The sequence below is a fragment of the Glycine soja genome, chromosome 20 (genome assembly GCF_004193775.1).
Source record: "Glycine soja cultivar W05 chromosome 20, ASM419377v2, whole genome shotgun sequence".
Classification (NCBI taxonomy): domain Eukaryota; kingdom Viridiplantae; phylum Streptophyta; class Magnoliopsida; order Fabales; family Fabaceae; genus Glycine; species Glycine soja.
Genome location: NC_041021.1, coordinates 46,207,307 through 46,227,632, shown reverse-complemented (window position 1 = coordinate 46,227,632; position 20,326 = coordinate 46,207,307). Strand labels below are relative to the sequence as shown.

General features: G+C 26.7%; 1 protein-coding gene across 1 annotated transcript; it reads right to left on the bottom strand.

The window, feature by feature from the left end:
- Positions 1 to 3,304: 3,304 nt before the first annotated feature.
- Positions 3,305 to 8,588, bottom strand: LOC114402793 (ras-related protein RABC2a-like). Its single transcript, XM_028365470.1, has 6 exons — positions 8,230 to 8,588; positions 7,196 to 7,264; positions 5,999 to 6,064; positions 4,705 to 4,826; positions 4,393 to 4,521; positions 3,305 to 3,811 (listed from the first exon to the last, which is right to left on the bottom strand). The coding sequence occupies exons 1-6, from the start codon at positions 8,375 to 8,377 to the stop codon at positions 3,707 to 3,709; spliced, it is 639 nt and encodes a 212-aa protein (XP_028221271.1). The 5' UTR covers positions 8,378 to 8,588; the 3' UTR covers positions 3,305 to 3,706.
- Between the last annotated feature and the right edge of the window lie 11,738 nt (positions 8,589 to 20,326).

Below are 20,326 nucleotides of genomic sequence, written 5' to 3'. Positions count from 1 at the left end.
TGCCCAAATTATAAATTTTGATCAGCCGTATTATGAAACTTAATTAAGTCTCTAGAATCTGTCATAGCAGTACATGCAAAATGGTTGGTAAATAATTCATGCAAAATGGTTGGTAAACAATTTTAAATGCTCATTAACGAATTTTAAAGTACCATAAATCGATAAAAAAAAAATCATTAGAAGTTTTTAGAAGGACATGTCTTAAAAAATTAAACTATATCAACCTATTTATAACTTGATTAAAATAATACTTAAAAGTAATGTAAATTAAGTTTTTAGAAGGACCTGGAGTATTATGATTTTATGGAAATAACGGATGTTGGTTTATTAACTTGCTTATTAATTTTTTTGAGATATTTGTAAGTTTTCATTATACATATAGGTAAAGCAGGATCAAGCCAAATATAAGGTGATCCAAGTCCTTATTTTAGGCTCTCCGGGAGAAAAAAATTGCTATTAATTGCTTGAGTGTAGTAGTAACTAAAATGTGTTTTTCCTTTGGTAAATAGGTCGGGTTCGAAAACTGCTCGAGAAAAAATCAATTTTGTTATTTATAAAGCCCTTAATTTTTTTTTTGTTATTTTTATTAATTTTATAAAAAAAAGGCTCACCTTAAACATAAAGTTCATTTTAGGCATTAGAATATATTGGATCGATCTGCATAAAAGTCCTTTTCATTTTAGTCTTTTTCGAGTTTTACAGGGATATGGGATAAACCGGATAATATATCATAGTGAAAAGAAAAAGAAAACGTTGAATTTATATAAAGTATCCATAAATTCTAAAAATGAAAAGAATCACCATTTGGAAAATCAATATAATTCAAGTGCTCAATTGTCCATCAAGAAAATGTGGCAGAAAATTGGTTAAATCTTTTATGTTTTCAATTATATTTAATTTGTTTTTTCAAAAAAAATATTCTTTTATGTTTTTAAAGTGAGTCAAAATATTTCTTTCAAAAGAATTATTATTTTTATTTTGACACACAATTTTAAATTTTTTTGGTTGATTGGAGACATGAATTTTGTCTCATTAAATTTACATACATGAAAACTTTTGAATACAACTAATGTTCTAAGCAAAAAATGTCATAAACATTGAGTGAAAAATGAATTCAACAACAACAAAAAATTTATTAACATATTTTTTTAATTGTGTTCATGAAACTCATTTTTTATATGATTTTCATAATAGTGATGAATGAGATCGATCAATAATTAAAACTTGATGCAGAATTTCTAGTGTATAGATTTCAATCAGAATTCACTCACAAACACGTCACATGAATTAATAAAACAGACAGATGGGGTAATTTATTAACTTGTGCGCAATGTCTTTTAAATATAAAAAGTAAAATAAATAAAAAAACTTATACGGTACTTTTTAAAAAACTAACATCATTAAATTATACCAATTTTATTTAAAAAATAAATAATTTTTCTTAAAATACCCTTCTTTAAAACTAGTATAAAAAATAGATGAGTGGTTGAAAACACAATCTCACTGAGATGAATGGAGGATTTTTAAGAAATATCTCGTTAATTAAGATAAAGTTAATATTGAAATTTATTTATATTTAAAATTAATAAACAAGAAAATATTTTTTTCTTACCTTTTCGATATCGAAAGGAGTATCAAACTAGGTATATGTGACAACTAATGTTGTAGTTGTTGCTATAAATCAATAAAAATATATATAAAAAACGTGTGGAGTAAAAATATTCATTGTATTTTATAGAAAATATTATTTATAGCAGTTGTATCACGGAAAAAATCTGAAACAATATTACTTCCCTGTTCTAAAATAATTAATTTTTGAAATATTCACACAGATCAAGAACAATATTTTTTTTCTCAACGAAAGAAAGTACTACATTTAATATTAAAAAAAAGGCACCAGAAGTAACCCAAATACACACAGACTAAGACTTACCAGTTATATCAGAGAGAGAGAGAGAGAGAGAGAGATTTACCAGCGACCACCCAACAATACCATTAATCACCCCGCTTATACAATACTAACAGTTGTCTCGGGTTGCCACGTAAAAATATCCCAACAATGAACTTTCAAATAAAGAACTTCAGTGATACAAATTAAAGCTTGGACATTAAGAAACTAATAGGTGTTAATCTGTATGAAATTTCAAATAAAGAACTTCAGTGATACAAAGCTTGGATATTAAGAAACTAATAGGTGTTAATCTGTATGAAATTTCAAATAAAGAACTTCAGTGATACAAAGCTTGGATATTAAGAAACTAATAGGTGTTAATCTGTATGGTAACATATGTTGAGTTTGTGAAAAATAATCAAGATTCAATTTCACAGGATACATTATTAAAAGGAGTGAACAACTTTAAATGTGATTTAGTCCGAATTGAGGATTAATCATATTAAAAACTTAAAGTATCACAGTTTGTAAGGATATTTAGTGGTTCCACCAAGAAGTCAGATTCTAATTATGATGGGTGAAAAAAATATAGACAGAGAATAATAGTGAATATTATTTATTGAAATAATTTTACTAAAACATTCATATGTATTACCTGTAACTATTGAGTAATTAATAGCAGTGACTTAAAAATCATTATATTGATTTATAATGATTATATTGATATAACTTATTTGGGGTAAATTTGGAATAAAAGGTACAAATTCTATTGAAAATTAAAAACATCAATTAATATGAAATTTTTGCTTAATGCTGAAATATCAGTTTTTTTTTTAATGGAGGGAGTAGATGTTAAGTATATTCAATTTCACCGACGTGAATACGAGATATATTCAATTTCACCAAAAAGACTATTAAAAAAAATCACCAAGGAGATATGAATGTTTATTTCACATTTTGAATTTCACCAGAATGAATCTTTGTCAGACGGGAATTTATTTAAAATTTAGGAAAAACATCACTATATTTGTGTTGGAGGGGAGGGAGGAAGTTCCATACTTTCACGCAGAGTTAATAATTTTACAATTTTTGTTGGACAAAAATGTTAAGATTTTTGAATTAAATGACTTAGTTTCTTTTTTGTATTATGGTTATAATTTAAAGGTATTAAATTCAAGTGAAAAAAGAGAGAGAATGATGGTTGGTATCCTTAAGGCAATTCAACACAAGTATTTGATGAGCTTCGTTTCCACGCCATGATAATTCTTAGTACTACGAAGAAATTTTAAAAACAAGACATCAACTTCCAGTGCTTTTGAGGTTTGAAAACAAATGCAGACATATGATATGAATACAAAATGTTTTCTCAGCCAAAGTTATCAGGGGGTAAACCATGTACCAAAAATAAGGGGGTAAACCAAACCCAAAAATAGTACTCGTAACTTTGCTGTATATCCTATTCTAACCAAATCTCAAACCAGCCCTAATACATTCATAGTGGAGATATATTTACACAAGATGTACAATACCGTGTAGGTGTTTCCAAAACTATAACAGAAGGGGGGAAAAAAAGCACAATATATTGAAAAACACAAAATTTGTTATGCTGTGGCTCCACAAGATAATGAGAGAACAATATATCCATCTCAAGCATCATCTTGTGGAAGTTATGGAAATAGGCTTGGAAAAAATATTGGAGCATATGATCGTCCAAACTATGTGATTGTGACACCTGATATGATGCAAAAGACCTACTAGTAACTATAGTAGTCCCTATTGTAAAATCTATTGCACAATCATGTTGCAGAATATTTACTAAGAACAGCAACCACCGCTTTTAGATGTCTCATATATGTGTTTCTGCTTTTGTCTTTTCACTGCAACAGACCCCCTTTCCCTTAAACTCGGCACATCTAATATCTGTAAATGTCAAATGGAAGAACAAAGAATTTAGCAGGTGACAAGTTGTTAAAAATTGGAGAATGGAAAAGAGTGATAGTGAGGCAACACAATGTTATACATTTCACTTTAATACTCTAAATCATAGTACTAAATAACACTGATTAAGAACTTTATTTCTACTAAAATTATAACCGTGAAAAGACATATTACTCTGTGCTCTGCAAGTAATAATTACTAACTTACCCAACCAGACACAAATATATAAAAAATAAGATTATTATTTCAATAGATTAATGAATAGTAGGGTTTTATGAAAATGGAGGTTGATGCTTTAAATTTCAGCTCTTGCTTTGGTGATCTATAATTTGATACTATTATCATTTGGGTTAAATTTGTAAAATAAATTTTCGAAACATAAACTTAAAGTTCAAAATCTTAAGGACACTAGAAGCTGCTGAATGTAAACTTTTAAATTTATATGAAAATGAGGAGAAATGATCAAGCTTTTATTATACACACAATATAACAAATGGAATATTGCTAAAGCAGAGTACAAGGAAGCAACTAGAGCACCAGAAATGTAATAAGATCATATATACCTTTAATGTGAGATCATTAAAGCATTGTTGAACATTTTCTCTAGTTTTAGCACTACACTCTAGGAACAAACATCTATGTTGCTGTGCAAGAGCCATACCCTCTTCTTTGCTTACAGCTCTTTCACTCTCCTGAAAAGTAATACAACTGACAGTCTTCAAAATCCAAACAATGAAAAGCAAGAAAATAATATTGTGGAAAAAATTATTACTTCAAAATCAGTTAGTATGAAAAAAAGATAGCATAATATGTATGGTTTCTGTCTGTCTTTTCCTGAGTAAGGAAAGGAGTAAACCATTCACTATAAAATTTACCTTATCCACCTTATTGCCAACAAGAATTTTGATGCTATCATGATTAGTTGAATAAAGCTCAACTTCTTTTGCCCATATATCGATGAGGTTTGTAAATGTCTCACGCCGTGTCACATCATAGACTAAATAGAAAATTGAAGTTAAAAAACTATTAGATGTCAACAATAAAGGCAATACTGAAAAGCATAAAGAATGAGCAGCACATTTTTGCAACTACAAGCATTCTTTTTAAGAGCTTAACCATTTAAATAGTATAGAAAACCATTAAGGAATGTTCTATGAATTTAGGAAGTGCTGATGATAAAATCAAATGCAATTGACTGAGTAAGAGTATGGGTTTTAGGTCATTTGGTTGGAGTTGATTAAGCGGTGATTGGTTATAACTATATAAACACAAGTGAATTGAATACTTGTTCAGGTTTTGAATACTAGTTCAGGTTAGAGAGCAATGCAAAGTGCTTCAACCAACAGCCTAAAAATTGTCTCTGTCTAGTAGTATCAAGTATTCAAAACGGTAATCAACATGAACAAGCAGTGAAACAGGAAAAGGGGAAGGGGGAGCAAGCTATTTAGAGAAAACATATAAGTTTATCACGCACATTTATACTAAAAATTACACCTCCAGAGGATATTAGTACATCCAAGCATTACAATACGAATAAGAGTAGTGCTGCATAGCTTACAGGACAAATGATCAAAACATAAGACAAAAGAAAAAAAAAAGTGATGTTTAATTTTTCACTGTTTTATTTAATAATAACCTGTAATAAGTGTGCATTTCAAAATTACTTTTACAAAATATAAACATTGATACTATAAATGACTAAATATAAAGTTAAAAAGAAGAAAAAAAGCCATCTACAGCGCAAATTGTAAAAATAACCTCCATAAAAATACATATGTGATAGAAAATATGATAAGATATTCTATCAGTATTCTTAGCCTAACTAATCAGTTTGTATTTGATAGAATATATTATTAAAATATATGATAAGATATTCTATCAGTATTCTTAACCTAGCTAATCAGTTTGTATTTGATAGAATATATTATCAAAATATAAGATAAGATATTCTATCATTATTTTTAGTTTATCTTTAAGCTTGTAATCATTTATATAAGCTAGTGATGCTTAAGGAAAGGGGAGAGAAAAATATTCTTTCCCTCATCCCTTGAGCTAATTTTTGGGGTTGAGTTAGGCCTCTCACATTATACACTCGATATGAAAGGTCATAAATCTAAGTATATATTAAAATAAATAAATTTATTTTTCATATATAGATAGAAAGAATACCAAGAATGATTCCATGTGCACCTCTGTAATAAGAACCTATAACTGTTCCAAACCTCTCTTGTCCAGCTGCAAAAAATAAATAAATGAAGATTATAATCTAAGATTTCACTAAACAGAATGCAACTTGAAAGTAATAGAGATCAACATGTACCCCCAGAGATCTTGACAGTATGGGAAAGATAACTTCTTCTGCAATCAGAGACAGAATCTAATCCTAACCAAGACTGGAATGTAGAAACTAAACTACGATATCACCTTCTTCCCGTAACATTATCCTATACATGTTTGGGTTGTAGTAACTTTCAATTACTTTACCGGGTCTAAATCTTCAGTAACTTTTGGACTACCACATTCACGCTATAACCTTTAACTTCAGACTTGAAAATGCATTCAAATTAAAAGAATAAAGTTTTGCATCACTAAATTTAGCTTCAAAAGCTTTGGTATTGGATGAAAGGGAGGGAGAAGAGACAAAAAGTCAGGCTCTGACCTGTAAAATTTGTTTTGTAAGAGACTAATGACATCTTGTCATTACTTATCAGTACCATAGTCCTAGTGAGTTTTAAGAAACAGATAATATTCAAATCGAAGCAACAAAATTATGCTTGTGTTCGTATGGTGCAAGGCTCTTTAATTGCTTCCATCATGATTAACAACCCAGATGATATAGAGAAGAAGAGGAACCATTTCTAGAGTTTATTTACTAATAAAACAGAATTTCATTGACATTATATTTTACTCCTTTTAAAATTGTCTGAGTGTTCAGATAAAAGTATAATTTAATGTAATTCTTTCTGTTTCAGCAAGATAAAAGTATAATTTAATGTAATTCTTTCTGTTTCAGCAAGAGGTAGAAGGAATTACCATTCCCACTTACTCTATCCTCATATGTCAGTTATTTTCATGTTTTCCCAATCTTACTCAATATTTAATTTGGTAAAGAACTAATGTTGTACTGACATCTATCTCCCTGTCCTTTGCTAAAGACCTAACTAAGGACAAAATGAGATCTTAAAAACATCACTTCTAATAGAAATATTAGTTTATAAATGACAAAGACAAGAAAGCAATATTATTAATACTAGAATTTTCCCAGATGAACAGACAACTGAGTTAGAAAAAGGAAAATACTTAACTACATACATACATATAAGAAAACTCTTCAGCAAAACAAAAAAAGAAAATGTGATCAATTACCTGTATCCCAAATAGTAAGCTTCAATCTTTTACCACCAACAGTAAAAAGCTTTATCTTGAAATCCACACCTTAAATGATTAAAGAACCAACAGCTCAGTATGTAACAAGGTGATGACACCAAAAACTACAGAGCGAAATAGCTTATGCTACGAAGCACTCAATCATAAAGGAAGTATAAACTTCAAAGTCAAATGCCTCAAAATTAATAAACCATAACCAGCTTAAAGTATCAGACAAATAAAAGACTATGAACAAAGAAGGTCTAAGGCCTAAACATCACCTCACTAGACAAATGCACCATTTAACCATATGCAATGGATCAATTAGTTAAAGTTTCAAGTAAGATATTGTGATCATGAAAACAAACAAAAAAATCCTCAAAAAATGAATGGAGTGATTTAGCAAATTTAAACGAATGACATTGAACACCAAAAAAGTTAAGCAAGTGTTTAGTCTGTTTCATGTTTTCTTTTGCAATAGATATCTTTTCACTGATAATAAAAAAAAATGCCACGTTATTTTTCACATCAATTTCTGTTTTCAAGATTTTGGGAAGAAAACTTCCTTCACAGAATCTTGAAAATGTAATGAAAACAAAATCTTGAAAATATAATGAAAACAATATGGTACTTCTTTAGACATCAATTTTCAATTCTATGTAGACCATCTAAAGAGATTTTTTTTTACAATCAGAAAAGTTGTTTGTAAAATGGCTTTGACATACTATTCCTCCGGCATAAGTCAAATAGAAGCAAGATAGGCATAAGGTTCAACAAGAAGATGCGGATATCGAAAAATAAAATGAAATAACCGAACCACAAATTGGAATAAAATTCCTAAAAGACCAAAAAGTCCATAATAATATAACTGAAAAGTGAAAGGAAGTGTAAGTACTTTCCCCAAGAATGCATGACTCTATGAAACATTTCACTTGTCAACAAAAAGACCCTCTCATGGTTTGATGGAATTTAAGAACGTAGTATGATCCTAGGCCACCTTGTTCCATTTTCCTAAGAAAGAAAAAAAGAAGTACCAATGGTGGGGGAGAGGTGATTGATGGAGTTAGAGTTGGAGATGAAGCTGAGGAGAAGACTACTCTTGCCAACACCAGAATCACCAACCAACAAAACCTTAAAGGAGTAATCGTAGTTGCTACTTCCAACTCTTGAATCAGAACCCATGTTTTCTTTTTCTTTTTGCAGCTTCCAAAATGAGCCAGAAATCAGAATAATTCCACCATGATTATCTCTCACTTTCAAGAATAGGGTGAAGAATTGAGACAAGAAGGTGAAGCTGGCAAGTAGTCCAAGCGGTTGAGAGTTTGGTCTAAAGAAAATCTATTCATTTATTCAGAATGGTTAGGACAAATGTCCTCTTTCTTTCTTTCTTATGCACTTTTTTTTAATGTGTCATAGATTGGATTGAGTCCACGCGCCGTTTCTTGTTGCACACAACATTTCTTTTAAGTATGCCGGCCATATTGGTAATGTTTTGTCTCTTGTGAAACAAAACACACTTCCCACTTGATTAACTTCACCAACATAAACCACACCCACACCAACATCATTTTTACTACTTCCTTCTTCTTAACTACTCCCTCCATTTTACTTTTAAAATATATTTTCCTTTGTGTCCTTGTATAACAATTAATTAAAAAAATCAATTCTTCCTTGAGGTTCATTTACCTATATACTTATCCACATTCACTAAAAATGTTTTATACGTACATGTTTGATAGAAAGGTGACTTCATGCTTAAACAAATGTGTTCTATATCAATTATTATTTTGGTTCAAACTTTGGACAACATTTAAATAAAATTATTTTTTAAAATGTACTCTCTTTATTCCAAAATACAAAAATAATTGTTGTCCTAATTTATTTTACAAAGATTAAGAAAATATAATAAATAGATGAATCAGGATAATAATTTTATGAAAATAATCTAATATCATCATTGATGTATCTATAAATTTTGTTGTCTATCATTATTATTATAAGAAATATAAGTGAAAAGAAATAATTATTATTATACTAAAAAATTAAAATGATAATTATTTTGAGATAAAAAAAAATTAACTTGATAATTATAATGAAATGAATGGAGTATTGAATTGGTGTTGGAATGTGTTTTAAAATTATCAGAAAAGGCTGCAATTTAGTATAAAAATTTGATCAAAACAATTCTTTATTTTTTTATAAATGATTCTTAAATCTTAAACCAAATCTAGGTGACTTGATTAGTTAGTAAAATTTAGGTAGAGTGATTTATAAGCTCACAAGAAGTGAAATGATAATGTACTAAAAAGGTTTAGTTTCCTCTATCAAATTATTGAAATTAATTAACATAATTCCACGGCACCAGATTTTTATTTTTCTTGAGAAGACGTAAATTAATGTCATTTTCGTGGAAGCCGTATAGTGTGTCATTTTCTACAGAAATTTCCTTCCTATAAGGAAATTCCAAACAACGCAACAAACCAGAAACAAAGCAAATATAAACTAATACATCAAAAAAATAAACATAGAACTAAAGCAAAAGCAATATCAATTCCGTGCTTATGGAAGTTTCCACATTTGTCATTTCTATATTGGAAGAAAAATTCTCTCCGTCTTATGCTCGTCTCTTTACACGTATTAATAATGTGATTCTTAATATTGGTAAACTAATTCTTAATTAAAAACTAAAAAATACTAGTATATTCAAATTAACAGTTAATGTGTTTGAAATTGCCCGAATAATGTCCAAAATCAAAATACAGGTGTTTCTAGAAAGAAAGAAAAATTAACACAAGGTAATTGTGATTAAGATGCTGTACATTTTTATCCACTCCTCCTTTGCAAACTCCGAAAGAATAGCAACACTAGAATATTAAACCCAGAATTTTTAGCACATCAAAGAAATACTACAAGTTATACAACATTTGGGATAACCACAGAAAAGTCCATTGAAGTGGGATAGCCAAAAGTCATGGAAACTCCACGTCATACTCTCCTAAGGACTCATGTTTGATTCTATGCACTATTGCACTAACCCTTCTGGGCAACAAACAGCGCAGTGCTAACTGATATATCACTGCTTCGATTATGGATTTGAATTTTGAACCAAATTAGGTCAAGTTTAATGATATGACACTAATGAGCGTTTAGATTATTTAAAATTGAATAAAATATGATGAAATATATTTGATGTTATTTTATATTATATATTTTCTTTTCTTACGTCATTATATAATTATGGATTTGATTCTTGATTTGTATGTATAGAAAAATATCCGTTGAGATATGTTAATTTCTTAAATAAATTTTAATACTTCAAGAGATTATTCAATATTTTTCGATTAGGAATACTTTGTTTAAAAAAAAAATCCTTTTCTTCAATTTGAGGGTCTAAATTTGTATTAGTAAACCTTTTTAGCATAAACGTATTTTCCAATAAAATGGTATTCTGTTTATTTATCTTCAATGCATTTTGTCACATTATATCTTCACTACTAAGAGTAATGAACAGAATAGTACTAAATTTAAAAATGGCACATAGAAAAAGAATGTTAGTTATTGCGTGTCCAGAGACTAATCCATATAAATTAATATATCATGATATCTTACTTGAATTTGAAACTTAAATCTCATATCTTGCAATAAGTGATAAAGTACGGTAGAAAACAAAGCATTAGATCATAATGATCTCAATTTTAATTTGATCTTTTTTTCACTTTTATAACCTCATTATTTTCAATTAGAATATTAATAAAAATAATAAAATTGAAGAAAAAAATTATTAAAAATCAACTCTTTGATGTGCGTAAAATTAACAAGTGTATCATTTGTTTTAAATAATAATAGATGAAAGAATTTTATTGGCCATTTAACTTTTTTATATGTTTGGTAATTTATTTTTTAAAAAGTTTAGTTTGATCATTTTTTTACTTTAGTATTTTATCTTTTAAAAAGTTTATTTTAATAATTTATCTTAACTTTTTTTCAGATTCTTTAATTTATTTAAAATTGATATCATTGAAGATTGAATCAAAAGAGTTTATTTTTAAATGATTAATGATATCGATCTTAATTAGACTAAAAGACTAAAATAAAAATAAAATAATATAAATGATCAAACTAAATTAAAAAAATAAGATAAATGACCAAAATAATTTTTTTAAAAGATAAAAGATTAAAATAAATCCAAAAATAAGATAAATGACTAAATTGAATATTTAAAAAATTAAAAATCAAATTAAAAAAAATTAAATAACCAAATAGATAATTTAATCAATTTTATTTTATCAGGGAGCTCTACAATAAACAATATACACACAAAGAATTTATGGAATGTATGGCACAACAATTGAGAAATAATGGTCAACAAATATCAGAGTTAGAATCTTTTTACTCTTGTTCGTGTGTATTCTAATTAATATCCCTCTCGACTCAATATATGCCTCTTAATTGAATACTAAATTCAAATAATTAGATCAAATTCAATTCCTTAACACTTAACCTCGTCAATTTATGGAACTCAATAATCTTAAGCCCTTGGGTGAATCTAAACTAATTAAGTATTAAATAAGGAAACTTTGGCAGAAAGGAACCACACAATTAAAAGATCTAAACTTAAATTAAAACATAATCAATTCATAAAAAAAAAATCCATCCTTCTCCGACATGAGAATTTAATTACACATAATGTAGAAAAGATGAAAAGTTGAGAAATAACTTCATTTTGATTCCTCAAGTTTTAAGCATTGCACAACTTCACAAAATGGTAAAGACTACAGAGTACTAGATTGAGTTTCTAAGGTAAAAAGTACAAAATATGAAAGTCAATTTAAGTATTTATAATAATTTTTCTAATTGTGGTCACACAAGCCAACTTTGTGGCAAGCTATATCTCTCTCTAAAAAAGATGTATTTTAGTCAACTCGTGCAACAATAGAGGATGGCCATGTACCCACACAATTTGCCCAAAATGAATATCGTATTTATTAATTATTCCTGTGACCACATGTTACTGTTGTGTGTCCACAGACTCCACGCAACAACTTAAATTATATTTCCTAAAATTCATTTCCTCCATCATATCCACACAACAACTTTGCATGCCCACACGAACAATGAATCTTTTAATTTCCAAATATTTCTACAACCAAGGGTAAAGATGAAATTAAGATTAATAAAAAAAGATGAAATTAAGAATTACCATCATCTTAAAGGAAAAAAATTATCATTAATTTCCTCAAACTAAATAAATAACAAACAACCTAAAAACTCCACATTATTATTATTATTATTAATGTATTCAAATTACAAAAAATCCATATATTTACTTACTAATAATAAGCAATTATAGAAAAATATGAAACTTGTCGCTTTTATTATTAAAATACAATTTCATTAGAATACATTGATGGTGAAAGAATTTTTACACTATTAATTTGTTCAATCGAATTTGCCTCCTATAAAACATTAATGAGAAGAAAAAAACAATTAATGTTTTAACACATTTATGATTTGTTATGCATGTGTTTGTAATACTGAGTTGATTTTCGAACACAAAGTATAATAAGTTAAGCGATAAGTGGGCAAAATTTTGCCTTTAAGTCATTATAGACAAGAAATAAAGGGCAGTAAAGCGCCGAATACTCATAAACATTTCAGAATTATTTATGTTGAGTGCTTCATTTTTAATAGAGAGAATCATGCTTTCTGGGGTCTCATTCTCTAGTAGTGAAGTTTTTCATTTTAAAAGTTTTTTTTTAGGTATAAACGTTTTATATCATACTACTTCCGTTACTTTTTATATGTATTTGAAGATTGTTTTGGAGAAAAAAAAATACAATAATTTTTTTCTAATAAAATAATTGTGAAGTTATTTATTTCACTTATTTCTCTTTTCATTCCATAATAAATATACGTATAAATTAATTAAAAATAAGAAAATAAGTAAAGACATAATTAATAAGATAATGTTTAACGTGATCTTAAATAGGAACAAAAATTCCTAAAAAATAATAATAATTAAAAAGGAACAGAGGGAGTAAATATTAATTTAAGAATTGCATAAAAATATTTTTATAAAGGGATGATCTTGAACTTTTTTCAGAAATTCATTTGTCCTTTTTTATAAAATTATTTTTTTAATTTTTAAATGTATTAATTATTTCCGTACATATCTTACTTAATTACTTTTTCTCTAAACATTAATAATCAACAATTAACTAAATAAAAAAATAAGAAAATAATAATTTTAAAATAATAATATAATTGACAATTTTAATATAATTAATTAAATTAATTATTTTTCTTAAATAATATAAATTAGTAAAAAGAATCTTATAATTATAACATGTTAACCATAAACGTAGGTATATCTAATTGATCGGTAGGGTGGGAATAAGTCAGGCCGACCTACAGGGGCTTACGACCTGGTCTGGACTGACCTATTTAATTAAAAGGTTAGGCTTAGGCTTTTTAAGTCTATTAAATTAAATAGATCAGACTTAAATTTATTAAAAATTCTTATTAATAAGCCTGATAGACCGGCCTATATATATATATTATTTTTTTGAAACTATTCCTATAATCAAGTAAGACTTTAATTATAATTTAGGTGTGAGTCATGTGCCCCTTTATATTCCTCATTATTTTTATTGAGCAAAAGAATATTAAAGATTTAATGTGAAGAAAGTTTTTAAAAAAGTTTCAGACTCAGGCCTCAAAAATTAATCGTAGACTAGGCTCAGGCTTTTTAAAGTCTGGTCTGGTCTAACCTATTCTCACCCCTATTCATCGGTTATTCTATATCGATAAAATAAAAGGTTTATAATAAAGAAGGAAGCTTTCATGTGACATTTAATCATCCTTAAAAGTTGTTTTTTTCAAGTACTTTTAAATGCACGAACAAAGATAATGCTTTGGAAGCATTGTCTTTAAGGCCAATGTTATCTTAGCTAGCTAGCCATGCCTAAGATAGTGTTTCCATAGTAGAGACATTGTCTTTTGTTGAAAAAAAGAAAGTGGATTAGAAGGGTTTAGGCTGCGACAACTTGGTGGGGCAGTTTTATAGTCATGCAACAATTAAGGGGGTTTAACAAGCTTCATCCATGGGTGCAATGCACAAAGCTAAGCAAGAGATTGGACAGTGAAGATCGATTGTGTCAATGGTTGGGTAGCATAATGGAGGTGTTGCTATATAGCTATTAATACTTTTATTTAAAGCGACTCTAATGATGAGGCACAATGCTCCAAAGAGGTGGAAAGGGGAGTATAGGTTAGGTCTAAGAAAGGAAGAAAAGGGAAACAAAAGGGAAAAAGGAAGAGAATAAAATAATTTAATTGAAAGTGTTTAGGGATGAGAGAAGCATAAATCATTTGGATAGGGATGTATTGTTGAGATTTGAATATTCTATACACAAATCGATAGTGTGGATTCATTTTTTATAGTAGGTAATGGTTTTTCTTTTTGCTATGGTTTAACAATCTTTAATAAAGTTATATTTTAAGTAAATGTTGTTCAAGGTGTGTGACCTTTAAAAGAAATGGAAAATATAGCTCTTTTCGAATGAATCTTTATTACATATTTTGACTCTTTTTTTTTAATGGTTTTGTCTCACAAACACTGTTAAATCAGTGTTGTTAAATGTTTATATTTTTCTCATAATAATCGTATAAATTTTAATTAAATTATTCCCTTAAAATATGTAATAGATATCAAATTTTTACAATTAAACTGCAGTTATAGCTTCTTCTTTTTTTACAGCTACTGCTGTCATAAAATATATTAACATTATAAACTTTATATAAGTCAAGAACTAACTAATACTCCATAATATTACTTTAATTTAATAGATATATATTATTATTTAAAACAGAAGTAACTATATATTTTTAGATGATATACAAACATACGTTGAATTTATATAAAATTAAAAAAAACAACATTAACTAATTTATCGATTGAATTAATTTTATATGATGCAGCAATTACACAGATTTATCACATAACATGAATGGATCTTTCTCAATTATTAAGGGTTGAGAATTTAGAGCCATGACAGATGAAGAAAGCGACCCACATCGCCCAAATAATAATGAAGCCACGATTTCAGAGGAAGCAGAATACACAAATAAGAAAATGAAACCTAAGATGTTGAAGAATGAAGATATGATGCCGTGCTGGGGACAGGAAATATAATGGGACAGTGACATACGTGGCATATATGTTTCATTTATTCAACGTCACTAATCACCAATCAACCTGCTCTTCTATACTATTTAAGTGCTAATATTTGACCCGTTGAGAATGATCTCAAGCACCCATTTCCACTCATATTGTATGGAATTTATATCTAGATTGCAACAAAATAATTTTATAGATTTTTATAAAAAGGATTAAGTATATTTTTATTGTTAAAGATATGATTTTTTTTTAAAAAAAAAATATTTATTTGTTGTTTCTAAAATTTACAAAAATGATGTATTTTTAGATTTTTTTAGTATGAAGCTAAACTATATATGATATTTTTATTAAATATAAGAATTAGGAATGAACCCAATTTTATACGATTAAAACTAAAAAAATATATTTCATTTCAAGGACCTAAAAATTAATATATTTACTGAGTAATTTAGATGAGTTGAAAATACCCATTTGTATTGAATTTTATGTTGTGTAAGAAATTAGATGAGTAATGTAGTAACCTTTTTTAGAATGCATTTTTTTATTAATTGAAATTTATTAAGACACAAAATTATTAATAAAACTTGTTAGTGTTTGGTTTAGTTTTTTCCTTTTAAAAAGAAAAAAAAAGTTACATGATACATTTAGGGAAAAGAGAATCCTTCAAAAATCAAAGGATGAAAACAAAGAAACAAAGAATAATTTATTAAATAACATAATCAAATGCGAGGCAAAGAAACAAAACATTATCTATTTATAACATAAATAAGCTAAATTATTTTTTAAAAATAACTTGTACATTTTATTTTACCCGTCTTTTCTCACTCATTTTAGACTAATCAATACGAGACAAAGGAACAAAACAACATCTGTTAAATAAATAAAATATTATTTATCTTATTAAAAAAATTATATATTTTTAAAAGAATACAGAATATCTCAGACGGAGTTACGACAACTTAAAATATAATATAAACTCATGTTCAAGATACAAGTCTAATTTCAAAAATTTAGACCATCAAAATTAAGCTCCAATCAATTCGAAATGGTGAAAGGGGGCAGCTTATGCATATTCCTGAAGGTAAGGTATCGCGGCATTTCTGAAAAAATTTCTTAATAATACAAAATATTACTAATTCCTTCTTAAAAGAAAATCCATTATTTTGCGAACAAGGGGCAAGTAAATATTTGTGGTCAAACACCTGAATTCCAAGTATAAGTACTCTGGGACCCACTGTTGTTGTCGTCATAAGCATGTGACTAAAATGAACTTAAATTTTAAATATTAGAGTATGTATAATATTTTTAAAATTTAATTAAAATATATTAATAATATTAAAAAAATATGCTATTATTTAATCAAGCTTATTAAACCAATACTTACTACTACTATATTAAAGATAGAGTTAGAAAAAAAATAAGGATAAGGACACGTGGGGCATATGCAACGGGATGAGTACACGTGCAACACATGCCACTGAGGCATGATTATAAAATCTAAGCAACAAAGGCCCACGGGCACTATTTTTCCGAGTTCTGTCTCCCAAGCAATAAGACCACCATTTTCATTTCACACTACTTTTAAACAAGTAAATTATCTTTTAGCAAGAAAACAAAGACACTAATACGAAGAGTTTTTTTTTCTTGATAACTTTTTAGTTCCTAATAAAATAAAAGATTTTCTACTTTAGTTTTTTAAAAAAGTTTTTAGATTTTAATCTTTTAATATTATTTAAATCATAAAAAATACAAAAGATCATAAATAATATAATTTTTCGAGCTTCTAATAAAAATATTTATATTTTAAATTTTTTAACCAATAACCTAATTATAATTAGAATCTTGTTAATCAATATCTTTGAGATTTAATTAAAGAACTAAAAAAATATTTATTATAAAAATCATTAAAATAATATTTTAAAAAATCATAAATAGCATAATTTTAATTCAATATAGAAAAATCATTTAATTTCTTAATTCATTTTAAAAACACAAGCTAACATTTGTCTTGTAATTATAAGTAAATAAACATGGAGTATTTATGGATAGTAATCTTAATAGTGAATAAAGAATATAGTTACTATAATGGTGTATATGATTTAGAAGATAAAAACATAAAAATGAAAATAAATAAAAATTAAAGTAAAGTAAAATATAAAAAATATAAAATTTCTTTTTAATATTATTTTTTATATTTTCTCTTTCAAACTCACTCTAAATGCTAATGTGAATGTGGTAAGTGATTGGAACGTGTATGGTTGGATAACAGATTACAGGGATAGATCCTCGAACAACTCAACTGAACAGTAAAATCAAATAGACAAGTAGGAAAAGGCTGTAGTACAATTTGGATAGGGCTACACAACCACACACACCTTGCACTCAACCCAACCAACCACCAGTGACTTTTTCTCTTTACTCTTTCCTTCTTTCATCTTTGATCATTGCCATTTGCCAAAGGTTAAAAATTTCTCACCCTTTTCTTTGTTGCCTTTTGGGTATTAGCATCAAATTATTATTTATTGCCCAACGACAATTTACAAGCCTCAATGCGGATGATTAATGCTTTCCAATAAAATTCGGGGGGAATTTTCAAAAATAAAGCTGGAAAAATAAGTAAGAGAAATGTTATTTTTATAAATTTATTGGTTTTTATAATAATTATCTTTAAAAATTATATATATCACATATTTTTATTAATTGATAGTTTAATTTTTTTTATATTAATAGTGCATAACAATTAAAGTTCATAATTTTTTAATTTTTAATAAAATTTAATCAATAATACAAAGTGGCATTATTTTTAATAAAAAAATTTATATTAATAGTGCATAACAATTAAATGTTTTTTTTAGGACTAATTTTTTTATTAATCTAAATAAATTTATACTTAAATTTTTTAAGTAAGATATTGTATTGTTTTTAAGGCTCATGAAAAAAAAAATATTTGAGAGTGAAAACTCAACTAGAGATTATTCAACTATTTTTTTTTAACAAAAATTAATTTTCAACGAACCTAATTAATACTTTACAACAATATCATGCTGACAGTGTTAAACAATAGTATTTGTTAGCACTCCATAAAACTTTGAGTTCAATTTACATGTAATATTAATATAAAAAACTACACTGTAAATTAATAAAAAAAATCATGATAAATATGGATTTTAATTAATGTGATTATTGAGAATAATTTAATTGCTATGTAATATTAATGTAAAAAAAAAATTACAGTGTCAACCAATAAAAAATATTAGTATTATATATGATTTTAAGATAATTATGGTAGAAGTCAACAAATTTATTATACATGTTAATTTGTGGTTGAATGGTAATGTAAAAAAAATATAGTATTAATGTATGGATTATTGTTGGTTGGAATTTATTGAAAATTAAAAAGTTATGAGTAAAATTATTTTGTATTTCTTTTGTAATTCAATTACAAATCCCAATAAATTAAAACTTTGTTAATTTGTATAGTGATTTTGGTAAAAGTTATAAAAATAATTAATTACAAATATTTTTGTTCACTCTTCGTGATTAGTCATACAAATTGGTCTCGTTTTTTAAAATGCTCAGAGCTAATGAAAGGAAAATAGAACCAAATTAAATCATTTTAAGAAAATAAGAGATCTAATTATATATTTTTAAAAATAAAGGACCAAGTAAACCTACCAAATGAATAAAATAATTAATTTAACCTTTCAATTATAAATAAGTAGTATAGAAGATTAAGTATGGCGATAAAGATAAAAATAGTCGTCTGAGATGATTGAAAAAAAAATTCTTTAGACTAGTTGTAAAATAAAATTAAAATTTATAAATATATTTTAAATGAATACAAAATACAAATAAGATGTTCAATGTATAAGATTGAGATAAAACAAATTACTCCATAACAGTGAAAATACTTTTTAGAAACGATTTTATTCGAGACTTTTTTTTTAAAAACACTTCTTTTTCTTCTTTTTTTTGGCATGCCTAAAAACACTTCTATTTAGGATGTTTGCGGGTTTGGTTGAGTTGGTTAGAAAAAAAATCATTGAATTCAATTATTTTGATTTCCTTGATTCATCATGTAGTCACTTTCATTTAGAATTTAAATTTGATTTAGTCCAATATAATTTAAGCAGTTTGGATTGTATCAATTTTTTATTTTTTTCCTTTAGAGAATATGTTTAATGAATTATGAGATATATATAATAAATATAGTAGGAAATAATTTAAAATACTAAATATCCCATTTATAAATCATTGTATGGCTGATTGTAGTATAGCTCTGAAAATATATATTATTAAAAAAATTCAAGCAACTTGATAATTATATTTATATATTTTTATTTTACTAATTACTAGAAAAAATATATTTCATTAAATATATTTTTCATAAGTAAGTTATGCAATATTTTAAAAATAAATAAAAATGTGAGTGAATTCATAATTTAAAAATAAAAAATACATGTATGTATAAATTTGGTTTGTACCGGATTAAATTGATTTTCAAAATCAAATGTGAAAGAGACAAGTAGTTAAATTTGTCCCTTATCATGCATGTCAATCTAATAAAAATGAGAAAGAACGAGAAGAAAATTACGAGACAAAAATTAAATTCTTGACATCAAATACTTTACAAACTCTATCATAAAAGTCATAGTCAACATTATATGGATCATTTATTTAAATGACATTTTATTATTTTAATAGCTCAATATTCAATAAAATTAAAATTATTGTAATGGGATTTTTGTGGACTTTTTTCAAACCTAATAAAGCTTCACATGGAAGAGGATGAATTTAAAAATCTTATAATTTTTTTAACCCCACCATTTTTTGCAAGCAAAAAGACGGGGATATTCAAATTCATTCCTTTCCGTGCATATCAAACTAATAAAAATGAAAAAGGCAAAACATTCCAACAGAAATTGAATTCTTAGCATTAAATATTTTAAATT

Coding starts and splice junctions, on each gene's coding strand:
- LOC114402793 (XM_028365470.1), bottom strand. CDS start 8,377: ATGGGTTCTGATTCAAGAGTTGGAAGTAGCAACTACGATTACTCCTTT. Junction 6,065..7,195: donor GCTTACTATTTGGGATACAG/GTAATTGATCAC, acceptor TATTTTTTGCAG/CTGGACAAGAGAGGTTTGGA. Junction 4,827..5,998: donor TGCACATGGAATCATTCTTG/GTATTCTTTCTA, acceptor TTTTCTATTTAG/TCTATGATGTGACACGGCGT.